The sequence below is a fragment of the Ptiloglossa arizonensis genome, chromosome 4, assembly GCF_051014685.1.
Source record: "Ptiloglossa arizonensis isolate GNS036 chromosome 4, iyPtiAriz1_principal, whole genome shotgun sequence".
In the NCBI taxonomy this organism is placed as follows: domain Eukaryota; kingdom Metazoa; phylum Arthropoda; class Insecta; order Hymenoptera; family Colletidae; genus Ptiloglossa; species Ptiloglossa arizonensis.
In genome coordinates, this window is record NC_135051.1 from 8,140,088 (window position 1) to 8,152,926 (window position 12,839).

The 12,839-nt window shown below is 39.0% G+C and overlaps 1 protein-coding gene across 7 annotated transcripts in view; it reads right to left on the reverse strand.

The window, feature by feature from the left end:
- The window catches only part of LOC143145304 (Y+L amino acid transporter 2), a 40,753-nt gene that overhangs the window by 27,144 nt on the left and 770 nt on the right, over positions 1 to 12,839 (reverse strand). For 2 of the 7 annotated variants that reach the window (XM_076308548.1, XM_076308547.1), the window contains exons 1-3: positions 7,202 to 7,371; positions 2,325 to 2,575; positions 422 to 668 (exon numbers count right to left, since the gene is read on the reverse strand). In XM_076308548.1, the coding sequence (XP_076164663.1) occupies positions 422 to 668; positions 2,325 to 2,575; positions 7,202 to 7,262 (559 nt within the window). In that variant the 5' untranslated portion in view covers positions 7,263 to 7,371. Of the gene's footprint in view, positions 1 to 421; positions 669 to 2,324; positions 2,576 to 4,111; positions 4,320 to 7,201; positions 7,372 to 10,455; positions 10,477 to 12,675; positions 12,827 to 12,839 lie in introns of those variants that run through there. The other 5 variants (XM_076308549.1, XM_076308551.1, XM_076308553.1 and 2 more) reach the window with 5 other exon arrangements.

The following is a 12,839-nucleotide window of genomic DNA, read 5'->3' on the forward strand; positions in this document are numbered from 1 at the left end:
AATAATTCATACTAATCGCAAATAGATAAAGTGTTCGATAGGTTCCCGTACAAATGTTATCAGTATATTCCACGGATGAAAATCGGACGTGAATGTCGAGAAAGAATTCGTTAAAAAATTATCAAAACTCTTTACTGTACTCCTTACTACTACTCTTTACTTACTAAATTATCAACTGGCGAACGACCAAATTTACGACCAGTCGTGTACGTATTGGTACGTTAATTTATTTAAAATACTCGTCCATTTCGAGATTCATTCGAAGCTCGATTGAACTTCCAAGTTTCTCAGTCACCTGAGATATCAATCGTTCCAAACGTCAACAGACCTTTTTTATCTTCAATACGAATCAAATGTCTCCAGGTTCGATTTGTTTGAATTTCGTTCAACTGGTTGAAAAAAAAAAGAATGCACTACTTACATATGCAGCAGGCAGCAAGTATCCTCGTTGCGTCGTCCGGTGGCGAGCAGTCTGGAAACACTGGTTTCAGAACGTAAACGCTAAAGGTTAAGGCCACGATGGCCTGGCTGCAAGGCCGCACTATCATACACTCGACCCAGAGCCTGATGAACGCCATGAAAGGTCCGAAGGTCTGCATGATATACGCGTAATCGGCGCCGGACTTTCTGATCATGCATCCAAGTTCCGCGTAACAGTATGCGCCTACCTGTTGTGCAACCAGAAACTGTATATCTTATCACTGTATATTTATGGTTGTTCCATGGTGCGTTAAAGACGACCATGTGATCACATAGAAAGAACCAAGTGTGAAATTTGCACTGTTACTGCGTTCAATAGAGGATTTCTGTTCGTGTCTATCGACACGAATTTGATAATAAAGTAAATCTCGTGATCGAAACTGATCGTGGTTTACAATACACGTTTACAACGACATGTTGTTCTATGGTGCGTTAAAGACGATCACGTGAACAATTCACGACAGTGAGAACGTCTTGATTGTCTTTAACGCACCATAGAACAACCAGATGTTGTTGTAAACGTGTATTGTAAACCATGATCAGTTTCGATCTCGAGATTTACTTTCTTATCAAATTTGTGTCGATACACGTGAACAGAAATCCTCTATTGAACGCAACGACAGTGAGAATGCACTTTTTCGTTTCTATGCGATCACGTGGTATAAAAAAATGTCCGAGCTAGGTCTACAGCAACAAACGAACTGATCTGAGATTTGAATTGTCACTCTCAAGGCAGTCCTTTTCGAGGTCGGCGCAAAATCTATTGAAAATCCTTTCTTTCGTTCAGCACGATCTTTGTTAAAATTTCTTTTCAGTTCTGTCTTTGTTCTAAAAAAGGTTGAAAAGCTTCCGATTCGATTATCCGTAATATTTTCATTTTCTTTGTAATGAAAACGACGCTCAAAGGAGATTTTCGTTGAACAACGAAGATAAAGAGTTTCGAAAAACCTTGCAACAATGACAGTACCTCTGGTATAATTGCATCGACTCTTGAGGAGACTACTTTCGAAACGGTGGCATTCAAAATGTCGATGTATCATTCTCTGTAGGCTCAATTCGGAAATTTTTAAATAACATTACGACAATGTTACACGAGGGATTGGTTATCGAAAAAAGTGTCATACGAAAGTTACTTGACACAGTGGAAGGTAACAGGTGGTATGAATAATTTACTTATGTAACTACGCCTAATACTTTAGACATAGTGTCAGAGACTTGCAATACACCACATTGCAAAAGTTGGTTCCACTAACATTGCAGAGGGTATGGATCGAGTGCTTCCATATCTAATGTGTAAAATATTTTTTGCCCTTTTACAACATAGGATGTGTAAAATATTTTTGCCCTTTTACACATAGGATGTGTAAAATATTTTTGCCCTTTTACACATAGGATGTGTAAAATATTTTTGCCCTTTTACACATAGGATGTGTGAAATATTAAGCAAAAATATCCTATGTGTAAAATATTAGGCAAAAATATTTTACACATCCTATGTGTAAAAGGGCAAAAATATATTTACAAATTATATATGGAAGCACTCGATCCGTACACCCCAATTTTAATCAACTTTTGCAAAATATTTTTCCTTAATATTTCACACGCGCGACAATATTTTTGCTCAATATTTCACACGTTAGTGGCTCGCGATAAACCGCACTGCAAAAGTTGATTAAAATCAGTAGTGGGGGTGTGTACGTGTAATCGAGTGAGTCCCTATAGTGGACTCGTTGAGTTTCATCTTGGCCGTGAGACACGACTCGACGAATGAAATCTCTTATTTCCTCGTGGAACCAAACGCGTTATAGCCATCGATTCTACGAATTGGATCGATGTTGTTTTACCGTGGAGAAAATTCCGGACGCAATCCAGACCAGAAGGCTCGCGTTCACGCTGCCCGTGTACTTGAGGACACCGGTGGGACTGACGAATATGCCAGAACCAATAATAGAGCCGACGATCACAGTGACGCCGTTCATCAGTGACATCTTCGCCTCGAGTTTGATCTCGTCGTTGGCTTTGTCGGCGCCCGGTACCGTATTGTACGAGCCCTTCTCGCCATCTTTGATGCTCCCCGACTTCGACATCCTCCCTCCTGAAACACATCCATCCCAATCCCTCGTCAATTTGCAACACGTTCGAAAATTCTCGTTCAATTCACCGTGCAATAAATCTCTATCAGCGAAACACCAATACAGTAAAATGGTCCGTGTACGCGACACGTGCAACCGAACGCTAAATCTGTCAATTTTATCAGATTTCACGACTTCCTCGTTACCACACGAGAAACGAACAACTATCCAATTGTCAACGATCGTGAACACAAGTTGGTCGTGCGACGGTGTCTCGCGAAAATTGCCAAATAGAAAGTTAAATAGCATTTTATTCACCTTTTATTTATCGTTACGATGCTTGTATATCGGAACGGGTAATATACATTTTATTTCTCAACACTGTGTACAAGTGAAGAGAACGATGGTGGTAGTAGCATTACCCTTGACACTCAAAGGACATTTACTATTTATTTACATCCACGTTTCGTAAAAAAAAGTAAACGAACGTTGTCGAGGCACACAATTGTTCTTTTCAAAGTATTCACAGAATTAACGTAAATACCGCGGACCTGACGTCCAGAACCTTTCTTCGCGTTATTGCACGGTATATCTTTTATCAGTTTCTACGTTCCCGTTGAATTATTCAATTCGGTCTTTTTTCACTATTTTCCTCTCGTCGTTCGATCGCGGCGTTATTTCGAAAACGCGCCACCTGTTGATTAACCTCGAACGGTATAAAACAACCGTTCAAGTGAAACAGTAAATCTCGAGACATCGTGTGGCCATCCAGTCTTCGTTCCTTCGATTCATTAGTTAAAAGCCACTGGGCCGGCAGCAACTGGGGAGTCTTTTCTTATCGCTGTTCCACTTCTCAGCGATCACAGAAATTCCCTCGTTCACCTGAATAATGCATCCCGCCGTGTTCGTAACGATCAACAGTAGAGTTCCCGCTTTCGAGAGCCAATTTTTACACGTTTCGAGAAGAGAAATAAGAAACGTAGTCTCGAGCGTGACCAACCGTGAATTTCATTTCGGAAGAAACATTGAAATATTTCGATGCGTCGTTGTATCCGTGCGAGATTCTTACCGATCGATCGTCAAGGTTCTTCCGATGAAAGTAAGTCTAAACGTGACCCCGTACGTTGCATTTTCAACAATTCGTCCTTACATAATGTTCATAGAATCACGTGTAAAGGATAAAACAATACGGTAAAATATGGTGAATAGAATATTTTATGTAAGTTGGTATATATTAATACATAATACGTCACAAAGCAGTCTATGAAATTTCGATTAGCCATTAGAAGGAAAAATATAAGTTGAAAATCTCGGAAAAATACGAAACATTGTTTGTTTCGTATATTAATTTATCCAAACTCGAAACTATTATTCTTATCGTCACAAAGTAGTCTATGAAATTTCGATTAGCCATTAGAAGGAAAAATATAAGTTGAAAATCTTAGAAAAATACGAAACATTGTTCGTTTCGTATATTAATTCATCCAAACTCGAAATTATTATTCTTATTTTATCAAAACACCAAAGATTTTTTTCTTGACACCAATGTTCAAACATACCCCTTTATCGTCGATCCTGTTCCCACCGGTGGTATATCTTCTGTGTCATCGAGTCACCGATCCCCATCAAACGATTTTGCTTTTTCCGAAACAACGAATAAAACATGACTTTGTGGACAGTTTGCGTTTATCGCGCCACTCGACCATCACGCTCCCTCTTCTTACACGCTGAGTCGAACCAATCGCATTCGCGGACGTCGTACCACACCTTTCTATCATTCGCTCGCAGGTGACAAACCAGTTTCTTAATCCGTCGACCGCCTCTGTGATCGTTTAAGCCGGTATTTAAATCGGTGGATTCCGTAAATTCCCTAATTGCTTAATAGCCATGCTGACACGCTGAACGGTTCACATTGAAAGGTGTGGGGGGGAGGTAGAGCGAGTCACGATCACGTATGAGAAACTGGTGCAACGTCGCGGATTCAATAATCGAGGTTTCCATTCCTTGGTCGGTTCCGTGACCGAGGTCAGCGAAGAGAAACGAAAGTGTGAAGAAGATCGGTATCGTCGACAGTTACATCGTGATTGTTATCTCGAACGTGGAATGTGGACGAGAGGCGTTCACGAAAGTGAATTTCCATACGCTTTTGTTCTCGATTCTCCGCGGTCTTGATACTCAAGTCGTTGAATACTCGAAGATTCGATGAAAGAAATGATACTATTTTAGTGGATGGGTATTTTTAGATCGGACAATTTCGCCAAGTGTGAACTATTTTCGGATAGCAGAAAGGATTCGATGGATCGCTGAAAAGCGTGGGAGCGCGCCGTAAATTTTCGAAATTGATTCTTTTCGCGAAGAAATTTTCTTTTACATTTCTCGCGGTGCCTTTTTTCCGCGAAGAACGGCGAACCTTTCGCGACATGTCCAGTATCTACTCGACACCTTGTATATCGTGTGTTAATTGTTACTTTGTACTCTGTACTAACCAACTGTTAACAATACCAGCTACAACTTGTCTTCTTTCAATTTTGTTCGATACGAATTGGTGTAATTCCATTGGTTCGAGTAGAGCAACGTAAAATTTCAGCAGTGGTGTAAGCTATAATTTTCTTCGTACCTATGTAACAATCGACCAATATAAAACACCATCTGTACCGTGATATACCCGATTTTACCATTCAGTCTTTTCCTATCAAAAATTTTTATTTTTCAATCGATACGTTACACGTACACGAGGATCGGGACAAAATCGAATTTGAAAACATTTTCGATCCTCCAGCTTTCGAAACATTAATTTCAAGTGTTTTTACGCTTACAACGAATATTATTATATAAAATATCACACGTTCGCGAGGATCGGGACAAAATCAAATTTGAAAACATCTTCGGTCCTCGAGCTTTCGAAACATTGATTTTTTAAGTGTCTTTACGCTCACAAAGAATCTTATTATATACAACTGAACATTATCCCTCCAAACGTGTTCAATTACACGTGTTTACTTCCCGCCACGTGAAACGTTTCGCGATACTCATGTTTCTTCGTACAAATGAACAAGACGATGTAAAATCACTGTAAACCGCACGAACTTCTCCCGCGTAAATAAATAAACGTGTCCCCATGCTGTTTTCATCGTTCTCCCGTTAAATAATTCACTTAAATATTCCCCGGTCGACAGCGGACCATTTGTCGATCACGGCACACGACCAAGTGAAAACGCACACTCCGTGTCATCGTACAAGTCGCAAAACGAATCGGTGTTGTATCGATTTCACTGCATCGACGACGCAGTCAAAACAAGAAGCATCGACGGTGGTTCTTCAGCGGGGTCAAACATTAAGTAGCCTAATCGCAAGTCACGGCCAACGATAGTCTCGAACCGACGTGATGTCCGTGTTTATTATTTGCTCGTCCAAATTTAAACCGCTCGTATCTCGATAACTAATGAAAATCGTACGCTACGTGACGTTTCTTGCGCGCAGAAATTTCATTACGTCGAGTGTCGCGTTTCCACGGTAACGTTTCGACGTTTCTTCTCTGTGTTCGTAACACGTTACGCACCGTTTCGGTTCGTTGTCGTGTCAATAAATACAATAATTTCTCTTACGATAAACCGACAGCCTCGAACATTTGTTTATCCTTCTCACGTAACGTCCAGGAGATAATTGGGATTCCGCTTTATTGGTAATCTTTATTGGCAATCTAATCCGCTTTTTATTAAGCGATCTACAAATTGTTTCAAAAGTTGCTACGCGCGAAGAAGGGGTACATTTGAAGTACAGTGGTCGCGTACGGCGACTTTTGGATCGTACTGTATTGACCGAGATGTCGCTTAGGGAGACATTAGAGATATTCCGTACATATCGTCGAATGACTTATTACTTACGGAGATCCTTGGGATGCTCTGTATCGTCGGGTAACTTGTCACTCGAGATCCAAATTCAATCGATCTACCTATCGAATTCAATTATCTCGGCAAGTGTGTAGGGACATTCAATTTAAGGAAAATCCCAACGGGGAGTGGCTCGTGAACACTGTATCGGTCCAAATTCAATAGAATAAATTCAAATACACGCGTACACGTACAGAAGAAATTGCGTAACAATTTATAATCGGCAAAAAAAGTAATCGGAATGTAATTATCCGATTATTTTAATTTTAGCACGTACAGAAATAAGTTAAGAATCGAATTGTATTTAGATCCTTCGTCTAAATTCGAGTGATGTCTCTGTGTAAATTTACGACGCTAGGGGGATGCCGTAAAACTTCGAATCGAGATTTCAAGGTTCTGCTATCGGTCCCGTAACCATCGGGTCGTTTCGGAAAGTAATTTCGTTCTTTTCGGTGGAAAAGGAAACTCGATTGTATTCTTTCAGAGTGTACAAACGTTTCATTAAATCGTGTATTGTAAATTTATTATATCGAATCATATAAGTATACAATTATACTTGTCCGAGCCACCCGACGATAAACGTCAATTATCAAACGCATCGCGATTCGATGAATATGCGTACGAGGCTTTTCAATTTCGTTGCGACTTGAAATCGTGTCGTTCGTATTTTTCGAAACACCCGCGGCACGCTACGTCAATAAGTGTACGAAACTGGAACGCATCGGTTCAAATATCCTTATCGAATCCCCTATCACATACCGAAAGTCCCGTACGTGTCCAACATCGTCCTGGATGTCTGTTGTATCGACGCCGTCGCCATCAGGCAAATCCTTTCGCTTATTGGGTACGCGGAAACGACGTGAACCGTTGCACGCTAACGTACCGACGCACACACGTGATCGTTTCGGATGCGTGGTAACGGGTGGGGGGAGGGAGAGGTGGGGAGGGGAGGGGAGACGACGTCGCGCGCAACTGGACGAAACGACGATCGACGAAAACGACGGGAAAGGATCGCTCGCGCCGGGGAATGAATGGAAAAGAGCGAAGCGAACAAACAACAGATTAAGCGACGACGTACGACGTCTCTATACGCGAAAGATGCGGCATCGTACGGACGCGATAGCCGAACGACAATCGCTCTCGTGGCTCTTTCACTCCGCGATTCGCACGGACGATTGCGCAAACGGAGACTACGCGATCGATCTATAAACGTGTGCGTCGTCCACGGGACCGCGGTAATCGGAGGAGAACGAGGAACGAGCGTCCGCATCGAATTTTCTGCGCGCGATCCGTACACGACGACGCTCAAGGGGAAATAATAATTTCTCGAATTTTCCGTGAAAGACGTGTTCTCTGCGTTCTCGTTCCACTGGACTTTGATTTTCTGCGCAGCGTGGACGACACGTTGCGCGTTACCGATCGATTCGGTTGCTCTGTTCTTGAAAATATATCGGGGACGAAAATATAGAATGACTGTATAAATATAGAACACTTTCGTGTAAGTTGAGAATGTATTATATCAGGTTGGAGGGTCTTCTCAATCACCCTTACGGGAATACTTGGAGAACTGGAAAGGTTGAGATTTCATCCGACAACCGAGGAAACGTTTCAAAGTTCGCGGTGCAACAGAGCGGCTACTCGGATGCGAAAAGTGCATTGTGCATTGAGCATCCCGAACGAAAAATCAATTCGAAGTTTGTGCGTTGATTTTTTAAACGGATATTGTATTTACGAAGTGTAAATAATCGATTCGAATTGGAAAACTATTGCGATTGAAATAAGAAAACAAATAGGATAAAAGAGGAAATTAAAAATTTGAAAATAGTCATCGAGCCAAATTGAGCAAATTTCGAAATATTGGGTTGTTCGGAAAGTCGTTTCGTTATTTTTTATGAAAATGAAACACCATTTTTTTTTAGAGTGTATAAACGTTTCATACTATCAACCCGTTAATATCACAGAGACAGTAGAGTTTTTTTTTATATATTTGTAATTGAAAGTAAAAATTTAATTGTTACATTGAAATACAATTTTAGTAGCGATTAGAAAGTATCATTGTGGCATAATGATAGCGTACTTGAATTTTACATCGTAGTCGCGGGGTTCAATTCTGTTTTTTTCTCTCTCGATTTATCTATTCAAACTAATTAAGTTAGTGAGAACGCATATTGAATTTTCAAACATGGTATTTATCGTTAAACACGAGAAATACAAAACTTATTATTATATGCAAAATATAGTATTTATCCCATTCCGGGTTTTTTAACAGTTTAACGTCTTATTGTTTGTATTAGAACTGACGAGGCAACTTTCGTACGTTGAAATGTACCCTTGAAAATGTTTTCTAACGAATAGAAACATTTTATTTAAATTTAACCCTTTGCACTCGAAGCGTTTTTGCTACCTGAAACTGGCGCCACGATGAAATTTTTTAAATCGCAAAATAAATGTGGAATGGAATATTTTTATTTCAATACTCGGCATACATATGTTTACATCTTAAAAGAGTGTAATACCTAATTTTCAATTTGAATTTCAAGTCACAAAATTTTCCCGAATTGAAAGAAGTACACTGAATCGAGTGGTGATCGAGGGTCTCCTCTCGATTTCAAAGGGTTAATATGTGTCTCCGCGTAATCTACTTGATTTAAATAAATAAATCAAAGAAAGAAATTGTCCATTCTCATGGAACTGAACTCTGGCTACATTGTAAAATTTTTTAATGCGTTACTATTACGCCACAATGACACTTATTTACTACTTGCTTCAACTAAAATTATATTTCAATGCAGCGATAAAATTTTATAAATGTTAAAATATAAAACATAAATATCTGCCAAATCTCGCGAAACTCGCACGTGATAATATATATAAAAAAAAAAAAAAAATTGAGCAACGGGGATAAAATTCATTTGTTATGCGACAAAAACAAATCGACCGACTTCGATCGATCTTAAAATCAAATTTTCTACGAATTGTGTAACACGACACCGTTGAAAATATACTTTCGTTAACAATATGAAATATTCCGCGAAAGCGATGATTTTTGTCTATCGAAAAAAATGTCTTGAAACTCTCAACACGCTTCTCAGATTCGATTAACGTGAAAATTCTTTGGCGTCGATCAATGTTAACATGTTTCTACATTAAACGAATAATCAATAGTTTCAATTCTTACCTTCGAAGGTGTACCACCGGCCAACACTTGTCACTGTCCTGGTACTTCTGATCGCGAAATACGATTAACGATACCATTTTGAACGCATACAAAGAAGTTTCAGTTTTGAATTTCCCACTCGGTTCGATACACATACACAGCGGCAGTGCAGCGACCAAGAGCCAAGTGAAACAAGTAAGACAGCGATGCGACTACTTGTTGAGTCGTAACGTAACCGACACCATTTAAAATCTATAATCGATCATCCAGGTTGGAAGAATAAATCGCGCTATACGTCAGAGCATGTAGGTTTCAGTGTCAACGATCACACAGTGCTGCGTTTCGCCGCTATCGTGTCACGGTACAGTATCAAATTTCCCCGCATCTCGTGTTCAGAGATAGCAGCCCGTCTCCACAATCAAATAATTACCCGTATACCGTTTCCCTTCCTATGTAACAACATACGTGTCAATATAAGAAGGAAACGTTTAAACACTTACGATATTCCAACGTAATCTCAACAACGAAGACCGAGTCCAATAATTTGAAAAAAAAAAAAACATTCCCAACGTTATCTGAAATATTTTCAATGTTGTTGTTTTTTTTCTTTCCCAACTTAAAATTACACACTCGGTTTAATTTCTTCCCGGGGAAATACTCTTCGTGTATAAATAATTTTTACATTTTTAAAGTCCAATTTTAATCCATCGATTAACGGTATTTTCGTTCGGAAAAATACCGGTTGGAATTGAACGAAGAAATCTAAAAGACCTCCCGATCGTTATTTGTAAAATATTACTCAACGCGAATCGGCTCGATAGTTTTATCCACAGGGTCCGGACGCGACGATACGGACGAGCAACTCTCTTTAATTCGAACTCCTAATGCGACAGTCTGGCATTCGTACAGCTTCAAGCCTGTTCCTCGAACAGCGCACACACGTACCCAAATCCTGTAAGTGAACGAAAGTACGAGCATGTAACGTGCTATTTCTTTCGTCGATTCAAGTGTACAGGTGAGAACAATCTTCTCTGGACCCACGGTCTATTCCGGAACCATTTCTTCAAGTACCGATCCTATCTTATCTTTCTTCGAGAAATTGTCGATCGATCTTTTCGTAGACACCTTCACAATGTACCTGATAAATTGAAACACGATCGATAATATATAACACATCAGGTTGTTCGGAAAGTGATTTCGTTTTCCAAAATGAAGAGTATATAATTCAATCAAATGTTTACACGCTCTGAAAAAATCGTGTTTCATTTTCACAAAAAAAAAAAAAAAAAAAAAAAAGAACTTCCAAACGACCCGAATACGGGTTAATATAAAATATATTTAATGTAAAAGCTAAAAGAATTCGTAAAACGTTGGAAAAAATTATCGTCTCGATCTTACACGTAAAATTAATTTTTTTAGTGTCAGTGAAAGAAAAAACAAAAACTTCTGCGAAAGACGAAGGTCGATAGACAAGGAAAGAAAAAAATTCGTTAAAGATAAACCTTTTCGATCTTGTAACGGTTTTGCCTTTGTGCACGTACACGGGGCATTCCCTGAACAAGTCCGGGGGGAGCTCCCAAACTTTCACGGAACATTATGTCAGTTTCTATTGATCTTTTACCGACATCGACACTCCTCACCGTCTAACGGTACACACAACCCGTTCTCAAGCACCCGTAAAAGATAACCACGTGGTATCGACCCTTAAATGCAACGCAGAATGACAGAAATTATAATTGCAAAATTCTATCTTAACAATTGCTATTGGAGACTTATTCTTTCTTAGATGCAACGTAGAATGACAAAAATTTTTATTGTAAAATTCTATCTTAACAATTGCAATTGGAGACTTAGTCTCCCTTAGATGCAACGCAGAATGACAGAAATTTTAATTGTAAAATTCTACCTTAATAATCTTAATTGAAGACTTACTTCTTCTATAGCGTACTTTGTAAGTATCTAGTGTATTCTATTGGGTTGTTCGGAAAGTCACTTCGTTTGCCAAAATGGAGAATATATAATTTAATAAAATGTTTATACGCTTGAAAAAAATCGTGTTTCCTTTTCACAAAAAAAAAACAAAATGACATTCCGAACAACCTAATATAATGTACAAATTACGAGTTACATCGATACGCGATGATTCAAAATAATTGTGAATTAATTTTTTAGCGTTAAAAATAATTCAACCATTCTCCACGTATTTTTTTTATCATCCATCTTTTTCATGTAGCTTCAAGTCTATAAAAACTCGATATTAACGATCGAGATACTTTTTCGTAAACAATGGAAAAGTTTCTTGTCAGTCTCAACGAGGTAAGTATATTATCCTTGTTAAATAACGAATCGTCCCGTCGATCTAATTTTTCAATATTTAATCGAACAAATGTTCGCCCACAATTCGTTTGTCAATAAACGTATTTGTAAGTCTAAGCTTATGACACGATTGTAAATTACATTGTATTGTTTACCACGCCAATTATGGCAATGTCCCTTACCGATGTACCTGTCAAAAATTGTAACTAAACGATCGACAGTGACTATAGGTGTACAATACTATTGATCCGTTTGCTGAAAAATGATCGTTCGTTGAGTTAAAAGGCAAGGCATGTTTTGTAACTCTATAAAGACGAATCGTCCCGCCGTACACCATTATCCTGTGGGATAATACACATCTGAAAAAGTCTGATTTGTGAAATCTTCCTTAATATTTCAATTTTACGGAGAATCGTAATTAATATTTTATCATTATTTACTCGCGATTTCGATAAATTACTAGTGGAATCGAAAAAATACTAACCTATATCCACTGTACATATCGCGTTTCTTCTCAAAAAGTTCTATGACTGAAAATAACAATTATACGGACGTAAATATTAATACTAGTAGTTGCAACTGTTATTAGAGGCTCGTTAAGCGTAAACTACACGCATTTGGAATAATAAGCTTGGATAAAACCTACACGCATATACCATTGGCCAACGACGAAAATGATAAGAAAAAAATGAAAAACTACGGTTTAATTGCAGTACCAATTCGTACTCGATTATTTTCGCAATGAAAAGAGACAACGTACTTAGCCGTGATATTCACACGGTGCGTTAACCGTTGGAGAAAAGGCCAATTTCCACCACCATCGGCGTAGCGGCATGGCGGGCGAAAAAATCAATAGGCCACGTGGGTCGCCGACCGGGTTTTCCGAACCCATTTCTCGTTCCACGTTCGCTCTAATTTAGCAGA